This window comes from Oryx dammah, unplaced genomic scaffold (assembly GCF_014754425.2).
Source record: "Oryx dammah isolate SB20612 unplaced genomic scaffold, SCBI_Odam_1.1 HiC_scaffold_1, whole genome shotgun sequence".
NCBI classification, from domain to species: domain Eukaryota; kingdom Metazoa; phylum Chordata; class Mammalia; order Artiodactyla; family Bovidae; genus Oryx; species Oryx dammah.
The window spans coordinates 98246346-98263885 of NW_024070185.1; the positions used below are offsets into that span (position 1 = coordinate 98246346).

A 17540-nucleotide genomic window follows, 5' to 3' on the forward strand; every position below is an offset into this window, starting at 1 on the left:
GAAGCACTGCGCTGACTTTCCATGAAAGAGGCCTATTTGCTTGTTCTGGAGCCTGAGGGGTAGCCTCAGGTTTGCCAAGTACACAGAGGCCTAGAGAGGTGCTCTCAGGGAACCCGGGCGGTTGGATGCCATCTTTACTTGCTCTCTCCGTCTCGCCACACCTTGCTGATACGTCCTGGAGAGGAGTTTAGACGCTCCTCTGGAGCCCCAATTTTTGTGACTACCACTCTGGGGACACCTCCAGATGGTCCAGCTCTGGCGGCCAGTGAGCCTTCCACTTGTAGACTGTATATATTTGCATACTTTAAAAGCTGCTGCCTGAAGGTATGAATTCCAAACAGCCTAAATCTAGGTGCTGACTGAGATCCTCCCCATTGGAACACCTGCAGGTTTTGGCACACCCTCAACTAATGGGAGCCATTAAAAATAAAAATGCAGCTGCTGCTGTGTCACTTCAGTCGTGTCCGACTCTGTACAACCCCATAGATGGCAGCCCACCAGGCTCCCCTGTCCCTGGGATTCTCCAGGCAAGAACACTGGAGCGGGTTGCCATTACCTTCTCCAGTGCATGAAAGTGAAAAGTGAAAGTGAAGTCACTCAGTCGTGTCCAACCCTCAGCAACCCCATGGACAGCAGCTTTCCAGGCTCCTCCATCCATGAGATTTTCCAGGCAAGAGTACTGGAGTGGGGTCCCATAAAAATAAAAATAGGCTCTCCTATATAGCTCAGGGAACTCGACTCAATAATGCTTTGCTGCTGCTGCTGCTAAGTTGCTTCAGTCATGTCTGACTCTGTGTGACCCCACAGACGGCAGCCCACCAGGTTCCTCTGTCCATGGAATTCTCCAGGCAAGAATACTGGAGTGAGTTACCATTTCCTTCTCCAATGCATGCATGCATGCTAAGGCGCTTCAGCTGTGTCTGACTGTGCAACCCCATGGACAGCAGCCCACCAGGCTCCTCTGTCCATGGGATTCTCTAGGCAAGAACACTGGAGTGGGTTGCTATTTCCTTCTCCACAACAATGCTCTATGGTGATCTAAATGTGAAAGAAATCCAAAAAAGAGGGGGTATATGTATAGGTAGAGCTGATTCACTTTACTGCACAGTAGAAACTAACGCAATATTATAAAGCAATTCTACTCCAGTAAATTCTTTAAAAAAAAATAATAAAGTACAATAAAATAAGCTGCTTGGACCATCACAAAAGTTTAAGAGACAACCAAGAGCTGGGGAGGGTTGACAGATACAGGTCATCTCCTATATGGGGCCACTTCTTCAAGACTGAGAGAGCTGTCTGTTTTATCTAATGCATAGAAAGCAATGTAGGGAGGCAAGGAAAATGAAGAAAGAGAGAAATATGTTCTAATCAAAGGAATAAGACAAAACTTCAGGGAAAAAAACCCACCTTAAACAGAGATAAGTAATTTGCCTGATAAAGAGTTCAAAGTCATGGTCAAAAAGATGCTCACCAAACTCGAAGAAAACTGAGCGAACACAGTGAGAACTTCAACAAGAAATAGAAGCTATAGTAAAGTACCAAACAGAAGTCACAGAGCTGAAGAAGACAATAACTGAACTGAAATACAGTATTCTGACTTTGAAGTTGGGTAGTGTTTCACACCTACAGTCTAATGATACATTTTGTCCTGTTTTAACAATTATGATAGACTGGAAAACCCACCATCAGGACTGAATCCCTACCTCATTCAGTGTCAAACCAAACTAACTAGCCCAGTCCAGGCAGCAGTGACCCATCCTCCTCAAGCTGATGAGAGCCACTGTCAACATGCCAGCAACACTCCCTCATAAAAAAGTGTATAGGAATACATTGTACAAATTCCTTACACCTTACAAATCCATTATTAGGCACAGCCAGGGAAGTTTTCTGGGAGAAAAAAATAGCTCTGCTCTGCGCAGAGAACAAGATTTCCAAATGTTCTGGTTTCTATTCAAGAATGTCTATAGCTCTCTGTCCTTTCTCTTTCCAAAGAAATGATATAGTAGTTAGACAGGAAAATGAGTGTGTGTGCAGGGCGAGGGTGGGGATTTGTGTGCATAAATTTACATGTGTAATAAGATATTTCAATGTAAATATTTCACTGTTTCCATTTCTATTGTGTATCCTCCTTTTATGAAAAATAATATAACTGGGGCTTTGGCTCATTATCTGGTCCTCAGCGTTGGCCCCCATCCAGGTATAATTTTCAACCTGCTCACCATTCCAAATTCACTGAAATGGAGCTGTTGCCTGCAAAGCAGTGTCCTCAAGATGCCTATTGTCTCCATACTCTGTCTCTCGAATCCCTTGAGGGGAAATTCATAACAGCTGCAACTGCTTGGATTTACAACAGGAGTTCATTGGCTATGCACAACTAGCCTTTTAAAATGACTCATCTAGGGAATTAACCATTACCATGCACTGTATTTGATTAATTGTTGACAAAAGTTAACCAAATATCAATATTTTGCATTTAAGTAAACTGAATACATTCTTAAAAAGTCTTACCACGTGCCTTTGTGCTAAGGATCCCATGCTGCCCAAGGCGGATGTGGACACCAAGCAATTGCCTCAGATTTAGATAATGAGTTCTTTGTTTGCTCAACATTCTGGTATTAAACTTGGCCTCATACTTACATCTGTTTTCTTGATGGGCACTGAAAGCAGGCAATGGGGATGCACAGTGAACTAGAAAATCACTGCCCATTAAATCACTAGTCTGATGAAGTAGGAACAAGGCAAACAGTTAGTTGTGGTGGGAAAGGGGACTTGAAGAAGCAGGAAAAAAAGGTCTGAGGGATGAAATCATGGGGTATTTTGGGGAAACGAACTAGTTCCAGCTTTTAGCTCAAAGGGTAAAGAGAGGTCAAATCATACGACCTTTGTGCTCTGTTAAGGAACTTATAGCTTATTCCATGAAGTGAAAGTCGCTCAGTCATCTCAGACTCTTAGCAACCCCATGGCTATACAGTTCATGGAATTCTCCAGGCTGGAATACTGGAGTGGGTAGCCATTCCCTTCTCCAGGGTATCTTCCCAACCCAGGGATCAAACCAAGGTCTCCCACAGTGCAGGCGGATTCTTTACCAGCTGAGCCACTAGGGAACCCCAGCTTATTCCGTAAATGAGTAATAATTTAAAAACTGTATGCAGTGGCAAGATCGGGTTAGTCCTTTCTGTCATTCACTCTCTTCTTTTCCTGCCTTGTATTAGATTGAACTGCATGAAACTGCGACCTCGTGGGTTGAAAGTAAACAAGTATTGATGCTCTTATAAGGGTCAAATTAATACTTAACAGCACTTTGCAATTATATTTTTAATTATGTTTATCTGTTAAATGTCTATCTCTGTGGCTAGATGGTAGACTCCAGAGCCGGACAATTTTGGTTCATAAATCAGTTCTTATTAGCTGTGTGACTCTGGATAAGTTACTTAACCTCTCAGACTTCTAGTTTCCTTGTCTCTAAAGTGGAACACTATTCCTGAGAATTATTTTGAACATTAAGGAGTCGATATATATCAGTGCTTGAAATGGTATTTGAGATATAGTAAAGTGAAAGTCATGGAAAAAGCAAGAGAGTTCCAGAAAAACATCTATTTCTGCTTTATTGACTGTGCCAAAGCCTTTGACTGTGTGGATCACAATTAACTGTGGAAAATTCTGAGAAAGATGGGAATACCAGACCACCTGACCTGCCTCTTGAGAAATCTGTATGCAGGTCAGGAAGCAACAGTTAGAACTGGACATGGAACAACAGACTGGTTCCAAATAGGAAAAGGAGTGCGTCAAGGCTGTATATTGTCACCCTGTTTATTTAATTTCTATGCAGACTACATCATGAGAAACGCTCAACTGGAAGAAGCACAAGCTGGAATCAAGATTGCCGGGAGAAATATCAATCACCTCAGATATGCAGATGACACCACCCTTATGGCAGAAAGTGAAGAGGATCTAAAAAGCCTCTTGATAAAAGTGAAAGAGGAGAGTGAAAAAGTTGGCTTAAAGCTCAACATTCAGAAAACGAAGATCATGGCATCTGGTCCCATCACTTCATGGGAAATAGATGGGGAAACCGTGGAAACAGTGTCAGACTTTATTTTTTGGGCTCCAAAATCACTGAAGATGCTGACTGCAGCCATGAAATTAAAAGACGCTTACTCCTTGGAAGAGAAGTTATGATCAACCTAGATAGCATATTCAAAAGCAGAGACATTACTTTGCCGACTAAGGTCCATCTAGTCAAGGCTATGGTTTTTCCAGTAGTCATGTATGGATGTGAGAGTTGGACTGTGAGGAAAGCTGAGCGCTGAAGAATTGATGCTTTTGAACTGTGGTGTTGGAGAAGACTCCTGAGAATCCCTTGGACTACAAGGAGATCCAACCAGTCCATTCTGAAGGAGATCAGCCCTGAGATTTCTTTGGAAGGAATGATGCTAAAGCTGAAACTCCAGTACTTTGGCCACCTCATGTGAAGAGTTGACTCATTGGAAAAGACTTTCATGCTGGGAAGGATTGGGGGCAGGAGGAGAAGGGGACGACAGAGGATGAGATGGCTGGATGGCATCACTGACTCAATGGATGTGAATCTGAGTGAACTCCAGGAGTTGGTGATAAACAGGAAGGCCTGGCGCGCTGCGATTCATGGGGTTGCAAAGAGTCGGACACGACTGAGCGACTGAACTGAACTGAAACTGAAAGTCAGTCATGTCTGACTCTGCAACCCCATGGATGTACAGTCCATGGGATTCTCCAGGCCAGAATACTGGAGTGGGTACCCGTTCCCTTCTCCAGGGGATCCTCCCAACTCAGGGATCATACCGAGGTCTCCTGCATTGCAGGCAGATTCTTTACCAGCTAAGCCACCAGGGAAGCCCGAGATACAGTAAGTGCCACTAAAATATTGATATTAGCTATTATTATTATTGTCATCATCAGTTATTACTGCTATCATCAGCATCAGCCTCATCACTTTCAAATGCCTTTGTTAACTGTGAAGAATGAGGAAATCAACCTAGAGCTAGAAATTGGAAGCACGTTCTTTCTGTTAGATTCCATAGGTTTTCAGTCTTCTTTCCTTAGCTTTAGTTCAATTACTAATCCTAGAAGGATATTTCCTCAACCTTTTAAACCTGCTCATGTAGTATTAAAATCCCATACCTGAATTTATGAATTATACAAAATACCTGCAGTAAATGAAGGTGAGTTATGTCAGTTTTTTTTAAAAAAGACAAAATATCAACAGCCTTTCATAAAGCACTGACTTACAACCAAAAAATAAAAAAATAAAAACTTCCTTCGTGAGAGGCACTTTCCTCATCTCCCAAGCAAATGTTGAGAAAGACCCTTATAGCTATCTCCAGTATTCTGCTTTTCTATGAAGTTAACTAACAAATACAGTTTGCCTTAGCATGTAACTTTTCCTCAGTCAAGCCAACAATCTCTACTTCAGTATAAAATGGCACATTATCCTACTGCCTTTTCTCACGCAGGATTCTTGCTTTTCACTGGATACTCATTAGGTCAATATGCTGTCCACTTGTAGCAACTGCAATGGTTCTTGAGGGTACTCACCTGCATGCAGGGATTCTCCTTATCCTCCCAACAGCACGATTTCTCAGAGTGAAGGCCACTAGTCTCACCCAGAAGAGTAAGATTTACAAAAGAGATGCTGTCCTTTATCTTCCAGTATCTCGTTCTTGAGATTAGCATGTTAGTGTTCATTCATTAGTTTTCTCACAATATTATCTCATAACAATAACTACCACTGATTGAGAACCGACATGCCAGATACTGTCCTAGGCACTCCAAGTGTATTCTCTCAATTACCCAACCATCTATCTATCTATACATATGTATATACACACCCATATCTACAGATATACTTAAGTATACATATATATTAGGTTGGCCAAAAAGTTTGTTTGGGTTTTTATACAATGTTACAGAACAGTCTAAATGAATGTTTTGGCCAACCCACTACGTACATATACATATATGCTATGCTATGCTATGCTAAGTCGCTTCAGTCGTGTCCGAGTCTGTGCAACCCCATAGACGGCAGCCCACCAGGCTCCCCCGTCCCTCCCTGGGATTCTCCAGGCAAGAGCACTGGAGTGGATTGCCACTTCCTTCTCCAATGCATGAAAGTGAAAAGTGAAAGTGAAGTCGCTCAGTTGTATCTGACTCTTAGCGACCCCATGGACTGCAGCCCACCAGGCTCCTCCATCCATGGGATTTTCCAGGTAAGAGTACTGGAGTGGGGTGCCATTCCCTTCTCCACTGGGATCTTCCTGACCCAGGGAGATTTTTTATCATCGGAGCCATTGGGTATATGTATATATACACCCAGTGGCTCAAATGACAAAGAATACACACACACACACACACACACACACACACACACACACACACAAAACTATACCATTACAAAGCCCATTTTACAGAAGGAACAGAGAATTAGAAGGAATTAATCATTCAAAGTGACATAGTTTATGTCAGAGGCTGAAAGTGAGCCAGTCTTTCTGCATTTTTAAACACTTTGAGTACAATTCAGTGTTTACGGTTTCTGAAAAGCAACGAATCCAAGAAGCTTTTCAGGAAAAAAATGCAAAATAAGCAGTATGATATCTTGGAAATAGGATTTAGAGAAAAATGTCTTGGGTCCCTTCCTGGGTCCTGCTGATTGTGGGTGGGATATGCCCTCTTGAGCAAAATACTCACCTTTCCCTGAGACCTCAATTTCCTCTTGTAGAATGAAGAGTTTAGAGCAGATAATCTCTAAGGTTTCTTTTGGCTTTAAATAGAAATGATTTGCTTTGGAAAGGCATTGTTTCTACGATGAGGATAAGTGCTCAGAATTCCAACTATTCTGAACGAAAGGTAACATTCTCTCCTGAAGCAATAAGATAACTATCGTCTAGCCATCCTTCAGATCTTGGTTTGCTGCTGCTACTGCTAAGTCGCTTCAGTCGTGTCCAACTCTGTGCAACCCCATCAACGGCAGCCCACCAGGCTCCCCTGTCCCTGGGATTCTTCAGGCAAGAACACTGGAGTGGGTTGCCATTTCCTTCTCCAATGCATGAAAGTGAAAAGTCAAAGTGAAGTCGCTCAGTCGTGTCCGACCCTCAGCGACCCCATGGACTACAGCCTACCAGGCTCCTCTGTCCATGGCATTTTCCAGGCAGGAGTACTGGAGTGGGGTGCCATTGCCTTCTCCCAGATCTTGGTTTAGAGAGTAGGATATTAGTCTAACCTTCCCTGGGATCCCTCCTTCATCCTGTATCAACACAGCACAGTCTGTGATACAAATTGCTTTGTGTAGCTAGATTGTAAGTTCCTAGAAGGTAGGTAGCATGTCTATCGGTCCACTGAACCCCTGCCTGGTGCCTAGCACAGGGCTTGGCACAGAGAAAGTGCTCAGGAACGTCTATCAGCGAACTATATTTTAAAAGGGGCTCATGGCTTCCAGGTTTTCAGTACTGGATGATGTAGAGCTAATATTTCTTTCTGCCTTTCCAAGCGGTAAGAGTCTAGTAATGAGTCCTTCAGGTCATAGGAAGGTTATAATTTATTTTCTTAGCTCGTAGCATACAGAAGCCAGTGATGAGCAGAGCCTACCACAAGTGTGCAAAGCACAACTCAGAGTTCTGATACCACTTACTCCCATCCCTAAGAAACAAATATCAAAGATGATAACATCAAGTTTTATATCAATGAACTGGATCTAGCTGAAATCTTGCACATAAGCAAGGCTTACTAACTGAAGCAAAGGGATGGATAAATGAATCCTTTTGTGCTTGGTGTTCTTGGCTAGAACCAGCAGCCACAGTGCTTCTGTCCCCTCTGCTGAGGCTGCACTGATGGGCCCACCCACTGCATACATCTTAAAGGCAGCTGTGCTTTTCAGCCTGGAATGCACAACTGGTGGCAGCCACAGCGACTTGGGTAACTGGGGGCAGAGGGTTTGTGAACTGCCTCCCTGTCTTCATGCAGCCTGTCCCCTGGGATGCAAGATTATAGTGCCCAGGAGCAGTAGGGGCTGGGCACAGCATGGCTGAGGCTGCTGGGCAGCCATTCGGCAGTGGCTTATTGGCAGGGAGCAGCTCAGTCTCGGACCACACGGAAACAGACGTGCTGACTACAGCATGCAGCAAAGAAAATGAGAGCTTCTGACTGTTTGGTGGGCTCGGACGGGTGGAGGGAAGGAGGGGGCGGCAGGGAGGCTGCCAAGCTGGGCTGTTCATGGAAGTGTGGGAAGACTCAAGGGGAGGCGTTTTGCCAACTCAGAGGCAGTTGGGCTGACTCTCTACAACCCCCCTTTTACCCTGCTTAAATGAGAAATCCTGCTGGGTGGAATGGGAATGGGGCCAAGAAAGGAGTGATTCTGCTGGACAAGCGTGGATGCTCGCACCCAGGAAGGGTGTCTGCCAGATGGGATCAGGACCAGTGGGAGGGGGTAGGGGAGGAGGAGGAGAAGAAACTGAGGGAAGGGAGATGAAGAGCAATGAGAATGAAAGTCAGTATCAGAGATTGGGACCAGCAGATGCCACCACTTATATACAGAAAGGATCAACAAGGTTCTACTGTACAGCACAGGAAGCTATACTCAATGTCCTGTGAAAAACCACAATGAAAAAGAGGATTAAAAAAGAGAATGTATACATGTATAACTGAATCACTTTGCTGTACAGGAGAAACTAACAACATTGTAAATCAACTACACTTCAATTTTAAAAAAGAAATAACAGCAAGTAGAAAAAGCAAAAAGAAATGTTCCACGAGGAGAAGAAAAGGGAGAAAAACAGAGCAGGTCAAAACTGGGAAGTTCAACCCTGGAAGAGCCACGTTTCTGTGTTACAGAGCAGACCTACCTACCTTCCAAATGTCAAAATGAAACAACGTTCACATCAAACAAGCAGTGAAAGACCACACCGGACAGTATAAAGTAAGCCTACTGCCCGGAAATTCTCCTGGTGGGTGTTAATTTCCATGGGAATACATTTTTCCCAAGCAGAAAACCAGGGAAGAGTTGTTTAAAAAGAAACAAAAAAAAACCCTCTAAAAACCATGCTGCTTTTTAAGTAAAGTAGAACAAATAAAACGCTGTCACAGAAAAACCGCACACTACTTCTAAATAGTTGCTATATCCTAAAATATAATTTAAAACACAAGAATCCTAAGTTGTTTTTCTAACAAAATATTAAAATTACAAAGATATTGTGGTAAAGAAACCTAGAGGTAAAATTACAGATGTCAAAGAAGTGAATTCCATTTTGAAGTGATGTCACTTTTTTTTTTAGAGCTTTTTGATGTTCCTTTGTGGAGACTTATGAGGAGCTAAAAGACCATAAAGTGAATGTTACATTTTTTGGTGACAATCCCACAAGTTCTAGGTGCCCTGAGGACCAGAATCTCACTTGTTTCAATCTCTCACAGAGGCTGAAGCATATTTTGATGATTTGGCTATTGACTGATTACAAATAAAAAGACCCAAAACCTTCCCCGTTCCCAGATCTTGATCTCGACTTCAAGAGGTCCTTGAAGCCTTCCATTTCCTCTTGAAACTCTGTGCCCACCACGTGAACAAGACTGGGCTGGCCTCATGGAGTCTGAGAAGCCACATGAACAACACCCTAGAGGTCCTGGGCAAGCCATTTTAGACTAGCCTCCAGCTAGTTGATGCCCAAACAGGTGAGAGAACTCAGGTAAGATCAGCAGGGCCACCAACCCTACTCACGGTCAACAACAAACTGAGGACCAAAAGTTCTGCCCAACTGATTCACTGATTCATGAGCAATATCAAATACTCTTGGGACTTCCCAGGTGGTCCGGTGGTTAAGACTTTGCTTTCCAATGCAGGGGGTGCACGTTCCATCCCTCCTCGGGGAACTAAGATCCCACGTGCCTCATGGCCAAAAAACCAAAATATAAAACGAAGCAATATTGTAACAAATTCAAGAAAGACTTTAAAAATGGTCCCCATTAAAAAAAAAGTCTAGAACCAATACTAAATTCTTAGTGGTTAAGCCATTGAGCGTGGGGCTTCTTTTCTACAGAGCAGCAAGGCAACTGATATAGTTGACACAGACCAGACACTCACCTGTGCATTCATACTGGAGACCTTTCCCGTAATAGCCCTTCTCGCAGATGCACTCAAACTGACCCGTGTGAGTCCCACATTTGCAGCTTGCCATCTGGTCACAGCAGTCTTTGCCGGTTTCACACAGATAGGAGCAATGGGACATATCCTCTTGAATAAAACTCCCAGAAGGCAGATCTACAAGCACGTATGACAGGGAGGTCATAAAAAAAAAAAAAAAAAAAGGAATGAGCAGTGGAATGTTACATTCTCTTGTTACATGGAAATATCTTTTCATTTCCGTCAAATTCCCAGTCGTTCCCCACTCCCATCTGAATAGCAAAGTGTGTGATTTGCACAAGCACAGGCTGGGCATTTGGTGGGACCGGTTAAGCTCTTTCAGTCTGGGACCTCATCCTCAGTTCTCCAGGCCAGGCAGGGTCAGGCAGCAATTGAGTCATTTCAGCGAGGAATCTCCAGATGCAGCAGGAAGTTATGCAGTCGGTTCTCCAGGTCAGTCTCCTGGCTTCCCAACCAGCATGAGGTCAGGCAGCAGTAACCAGATTTCTAGAGTCCCTGCTCAAATAAACAAATAAAGCTGTAGCCCTGACTGCTGCCTAAGGGTGTTGATTGTGGGCAACTGACTTAAAACACATACCTTTACTTCTATAATTATTTGATTAAAGACTGAAACAATGGCACCATACAAGTTGAATCATAGAACTAGGATCTGGTTTGTCTTTCAATTCTAAATACGTTTTCACATGTAAAAGGTGACCACTACTGATTACGCAAGCCATGCTCTGAAGTGAGCCATGCTGGGAATTCAACAACCCAGGCAGAGCTGTCCTGTTCTGAAAGTGACTTAACAGGGCAGGATAAAGTTGATTACGACTTACCAAGAATCGATGGCCTAGAATCAGGCACAGTAAGTTCTATTTACCCTGTGGAAGACGTTCAAAAATCTCAGCCTAAATTTCAGGACTAGGTCCATGGTGGTAGGCCCAGAAACAGTGATGGGCTCACAGTAGGAACTCAAAGGGGTGAGTTTCAGCAACATACATGAACTGCTAATGAATACCCAGAAAAGAGACCGGTGATGGCCTCAGTTATGGAACATCTCTCTCAATGCATTAAGACCTGAACAATAATAGACAGGGACAAAGTAAAGGGAAGATTCCAGCCCTAAGGGAAAGAGACTAGTACAGCCAAGTACCCTATTAAAGCCCCACGCAATAGACTGTGGTGTGGGTATAAAGTCTGCAAAATGGGCACCTAGGAATTGCCTCTGAGACACAGGTTGATCTGGCAGTCTAGGGAGCAAGAAAAATGGAGCTGTAAGATTGGTGCACTGGCATTTAGGTCTGGGAGAGATAAGTGAACAACTCGTATATGGGAAAAGCTATTATTCTGGAACCTACGTCCACTGAGAATGGCCACAAACACGGACAGTCTTGAGGCCAAAAGTGCACTACGTTGTCTCAGTCATATCCAACTATTTGCGACCTCATGGACTATAGCCCTCTTGGCTCCTCTGTCCATGGGATTCTCCAGACAAGAATATTGGAGTAGGTTGCCATTTCCTTCTCCAGGGGATCTTTCTGACTCAGGGATTGAACTTGTGTCTCTTAAGTCTCTTGTGTTGGCAGGTGGGTTCTTTACCACTAGTGGGCTCTAGTAGCCACCCTGGGAATCTAAAAAGTGGATCCATCCAAATTGAAAGTAGTTTCAGCAGACCCAAAAATGCAGAGAACTGGTGGTTACCAGTAGGGGATGGGCAATAGAGGGGTGGTGGAGTGAGAGGTACAAACTATTGGATGTGAATTTGGCTACAAGGATGTATTGTACAACATGGGGAATACAGCCAGTATTTTGCAATAACTGTAAATGGAAAGTAACCTTTAACAATTGTATGAAAATAAAAAACTATTAAAAAAAAAAAAGGATGCAACTTCAGAGGACATCAAGACGGGGAAATGAGGTTAATTTCTTTTGCTTTGATCATGTTTTTCAGAAAAAAAAAGATCTTTTATTACAGAATCTGGAAACTCCATCAGAGTAGTACATATTTTAGATACTAATTTACAGTAATAAAAGTTACGCCTTTCAAAACCCTGTTGCAATATGGTAAGCAAAATCCTTTCCTGGAAGACTCTGTCCCATCCAGTTTCTGACTTGCATTAGGGCAGAAGGCCCCCATCCTACAAGACAGAAGGCTGGTAGGACTCGAAACAAGTCCTCTACGACACAGCTAATAACACTCATAATTTCATAATCCCAGCTAGTGCAACAGCCATTCTGTCTTCCCACTCAACATACCACTTTTCCTAGAGAAAAGGACAAACAAAAAAAGTCCCAGGTAGAGAATTTCTGCCATGTGCCAAATATTACATTGGTGAAATTTAAATATTTTATTTAATCCTCTTGACAAAACTATATGGCACATGTTATAATAGCTCCATTTTAAAAGCAGAGAAAACTGAAGGTCATTGATGTTAGATGAATTGCCTAAAATAATAGCAATAATGGACAGTTATTGACAGCTTAGTATTATAAGCTCTCAGTAAGTTTTCTAGTCGCTTTCTATGTATTAATCCACGTATTCCTTGGAACAAACCTATGAAGTAGGTAGTCTTCTTGTATCCTATTTCATCAATAAGAAATCTAAGGAGTACAAAAGTTAAATAATTTGGTCAAAGCCACTCAGTTACTAGTTGACTGAATGGGACTTTTTTTGCTATATCCATAGGTAGCCTGAGATGCTTCTTCAAACTCTTCTGTTGGAACTACAGTAGGGCTGACCCATTTATCTTGTATGTATATTAGTCACTCAGTTGTGTCCAACTCTTTGTGATCCCATGGACTATATAGCCCCTCAGGCTCCTCTATCCATGGAATCTTCCAGGCAAGAATATTGGAGTGGGTAGCCATTCCCTTCTCCCAGGGATCTTCCCGACCCAGGGATTGAACTGGGTGTCCTACATCGCAACAGAGTCTTTCTTTATCATCTGAGCCACCAGGGAAGCTTATCACTAATTGTGAGGAAATCTTGTGTTGCCATGATTTACCCATCAGACAATCTTTTACGTGGATATCTGAAAGATCAAGCCTAATTTGCTCCATGGCTTTGGTCTGAGGCTATATCCTCAATCCCCTACTTCCAATGTATACTTTCTCTTCTGGATCACAGCAACATACATGCCCACACTACACCTGGAAGTTCATCATCTTACTTAAGTCATTCAACTAACCATCACTATAAACAGTGTACAGAGAACTTAATGAATGGATTTACTGACGCTATCCTCCATTGCTCTCACTGCTCTTCAGTTTATCCATAAGCATATCATATCAGTCTTCAAACTGTCAGGTCAATAAATACGTGTTAAGTATTTATTATCCCTCTAATCTTCACAAATATTTCTGGAAACATTCTAGTGAGATTCATGAAGGCTGTCTCTCAATGTTTACTTCATCCTTCCAGATAAGTGTAGACGAAATCTAAGTCAAGGTTTCTGACTCCGTGTGTGGCCTTAAAACACACCTCCATTCATTTCACTGATTCTAATGGTCTCGGGCGGAAGCATATGGATATTTTAGTGAAAATATATCACAGCTGTTAAAAAACAAAACAATATTCCTGTTGCAAGGTCAGAGTGTCATCTCTACGTATGAAGTTCAACACATCTCATAATACACAAGGGACACATGGCTATCATGCTCAGCAAAGACCCCATAGGGCTTGGTATTGTCTTCCCCACAGGGTGGGTTTCAAGCAGTAAGCAAGAAGGAAACCCCACATAAAGGCACTGTGGTATGCCATTAAGTTTCTATTACCTTCATGCAATGCCCGGCGAGCTAAAGCCTCAAATTCTTCAAAACTGTGGAGCAGATAGCAATGTTCCTCCTTTGGGATGGAAGCCATGTCATTCAGCTCTCGAATGTTTCCTTGCCATATGCCAAATGTAAAGATTTCCACTCCAAAATCTCGCAGAGATGCTGCAATGGGTCTTGGATCTCCCCCGTTGGAATATCCGTCCGTAATGAGAAATATAACTTTTGTTGAGTTTTCTCTAGAATGACGAAGAATTTGCTGTAATAAAACAGAGAAAGTTAGTATGAGTTTGTATTGTGTGTCCTACTCTGCGCCTCCCTTATTAGGCAATGGAGTGCCTGTGTCGACCATTAACATTCTACAAGCGTGAGGAAAGGAACACTGATCAATGAGGGTAACAAACAGGCACAGATAAGCTCCTACAACGGTCCTCTCACAGAACCATAATAAAACTCAAAAGCATTCTGTATCAGCATCAGTGCCCTCATCATCACTATGATTATTGCCACGCGTGCTAAGTTGCTTCAGTCATGCCCGACTCTGTGTGACCCCATGGACTGTAGCCCGCCAGGCTCCTCGGTCCACAGGGATTCTCTTGACAAGGAGTGGATTATCATGCCCTCGTTCAAGGGATCTTCCCAACCCAGGGATCGAACCCAGGTCTTCCTCATTGAGGGAAAATTCTTTACTGTTTGAGCCACTGTGGAAGTCCATAAAAGTTACTTAGCATAGAGCTTGCTAATAAAGAGCAACAAATGTTTATGGAATGAATTTGTATTAATATTATCAATTATTGTTAAGCTATTTTTTAATTGATTTTCAGGCTCAAAATCTGGACCAAATCTGAGTCCTATATATCTACTTCCCAGCATATCTAGCTGCTGCTGCTGCTAAGTCACTTCAGTCGTGTCTGACTCTGTGCGACCCCATAGATGGCAGCCGACCAGGCACCTCTGTCCCTGGAATTCTCCAGGCAAGAACACTGGAGTGGGTTGCCACTTCCTCCAATGCATGAAAGTGAAAAGTGAAATTGAAGTCGCTCAGTCGTGTCCGACTCTTTGAGACCCCATGGACTGTAGCCTACCAGGCCCCTCCGTCCATGGGATTTTCCAGGCAAGAGTACTGGAGTGGGGTGCCGTTGCCTTCTCCAGGTGTATCTAGCTAGCTACCCACTTACCTACCTAGCTGAACCACCTCAGGATCAAACAGTAAAAGCTGGATCAGAAGAAAATTAAGCAGAATACATCTTTTCCAGAGTTAACAATGGCTCACTTGCTTCCTCTATTTGTTTTTCCACTGCTCTTCCAAAATTGGAGAATTGCTTTAACACTTCGTCTCTTTTGGACCACCCAGTATTAGCACAAAAATCAGCTGTTTTTTTGGTGGTGTCCTATCTTCATGAGAAAATATTACCACTTCACTCAATTTGTTAGTTGGGCTTTAATGTTTTAGGATAAGTGAGTTATGCTTTATAGTGTTATATGCTATTCCTTCTCATAGATAAAAGAAAAAAAAAGAAACCTTTTTAAAAAGGTGTATATTTTATTGCCATTGGTGCTTTGTAATATCATTCTGTAGAGGCACAGAAGATCCAACGATTACCCTGGTTTATAATTAAACTCGCTGATGTTGCTGTTCATTAGAAATGGGTCAGAAAGGTAAAGAAGCACCAGGGGACATTTTCTGGCAAGTCCTTAGAAAGAATTCCATGTTTTTAGGCAGTGATTCAAGAAGAGCAACATTGGAACCTAGGGTTCTGTTAATGTTAAAAGGAGATATTATGATCTTAAAAATAACTTTGCCTCAATTCATTTTAGAGGACAGACTCAGCTATAAGGTCTAGATTCTCAGATTTTAAGATTCATGTCTATAGAAAACATATTTCATTGGTACATAATCAAGAAGTATTTATTCTAATTCAGTAATTGCTGCCAACTTGTTTTAGAGTCTGTGAGCAAAAGATAACGCTGTTAAATCTGAATTTATAAACAAACTAAAAATTACTCTGGAAAACATCTGGAAAGCCAGCATTTTGAGAGAAGGTATTCAAACATTTCACTCCTTCACAAAAACCAAGCGAAGTATAAACAACAAAGTCCTAATGTACAGCACAGGGAACTATACTCGATATCTTATGATAAACCACAATGGAAAAGAATATGAAAAAAAGAATGTATACATGTGTACAACTGAGTCATTTTGCTACATAGCAGAGATTGGCTGCTGCTGCTTCGGCTGCTGCTAAGTCGCTTCAGTCGTGTCCAACTCTGTGTGACCCCATAGACGGCAGCCCACCAGGCTCCCCTGTCCCTGGGATTCTCCAGGCAGGAACACTGGAGTGGGTTGCTATTTCCTTCTCCAATTCATGAAAGTGAAAAGTGAAAGGGAAGTCGCTCAGTTGTGTCCGACTCTTAGCAACTCCATGGACTGCAGCCTACCAGACTCCTCCGTCCATGGGATTTTTCCAGGCAAGAGTACTGGAGTGGGGTGCCATTGCCTTCTCCAGCAGAGATTGGCACAACACTGTAAATCAACTATACTTCAATTTAAAAAAAAAAAGTGTAATAAAGAAAAACAAATAGTGCTGAGGGACCATACTGAAGACAGGAACTGAGGACAGGTGTGTGTTGCAGGAAAACGTGAGATACAAATGGAGACATTTACCAAGTACACACACCAAGGGGCTCAATCAACAGTCTCAAAATTCTTAGTGCTTTTTTCCCCCCATTTAGCTTCAAATTTTTATTGGTATAAACTAATCATAATAAGATCTGTTTACTGTCTACATCAAAATTCTTGGCTCTTAAAGCTTAAAAATCTACCCTCTTGATGAGTGACAGAAGACATGGAATGAATACTCGGTACATGAGAGCTAATTCTTCACTCCAGACAAGAAAAGAACCTCTGAATGACTCTCCTCAAAATGAGCAGAAGTAACTAATGTTGGTGAGAACGGGGTGAAAAGGGAACAGATGTACACTGCTGGTGGGAATGTAAATTGGTGCAACCACTGTGGAAGACAGTATGGAGGTGGTGCAAAAATCTAAAAATAGAACTGCCATATGTCCCAGCAACCTTACCCCTGGGTCTATAGCTGAAGAAAGCAAAAAAAAAAAAACCAAAAATTGAAAAGATACATGCACCTCAAATTTCATAGCGGCATTATTCACAAATGCCAAGATCAGGAAGCAATCTAAGTGTTTGTTAATAGAGGAATGGATACAAAGAGTGGTGTATATACACAATGCAATATTCAGTTTAGTTTAGTTTAGTTGCTCAGTCATGTCCGACTCTTTGCGACCCCATGAATCGCAGCACGCTGGGCCTCCCATTCCATCACCAACTCCCGGAGTTCAGTCAAACTCATGTCCATCGAGTTGGTGATGCCATCCAGCCATCTCATCCTCTGTCGTCCCCTTCTCCTCCCACTCCCAATCCCTCCCAGCATCAGGGTCTTTTCCAATGAGTCAACTCTTTGCATGAGGTGGCCAAAGTATTAGAGTTTCAGCTTTAGCATCATTCCTTCCAATGAACACCCAGGGCTGATCTACTTTAGGATGGACTGGTTGGATCTCCTCGCAGTCCAAGGGACTCTCAAGAGTCTTTTCCAATACCACAGTTCAAAAG

General features: G+C 42.6%; 1 protein-coding gene across 1 annotated transcript in view; it reads right to left on the minus strand.

Annotated features, from left to right (window-relative positions):
• The window catches only part of SVEP1 (sushi, von Willebrand factor type A, EGF and pentraxin domain containing 1), a 200005-nt gene that overhangs the window by 151286 nt on the left and 31179 nt on the right, over nt 1-17540 (minus strand). The window contains exons 2-3 of the mRNA XM_040239945.1: nt 13916-14171; nt 10100-10276 (exon numbers count right to left, since the gene is read on the minus strand). Coding sequence (XP_040095879.1) covers nt 10100-10276; nt 13916-14171 — 433 coding nt within the window. The remainder of the gene's footprint in view (nt 1-10099; nt 10277-13915; nt 14172-17540) is intronic.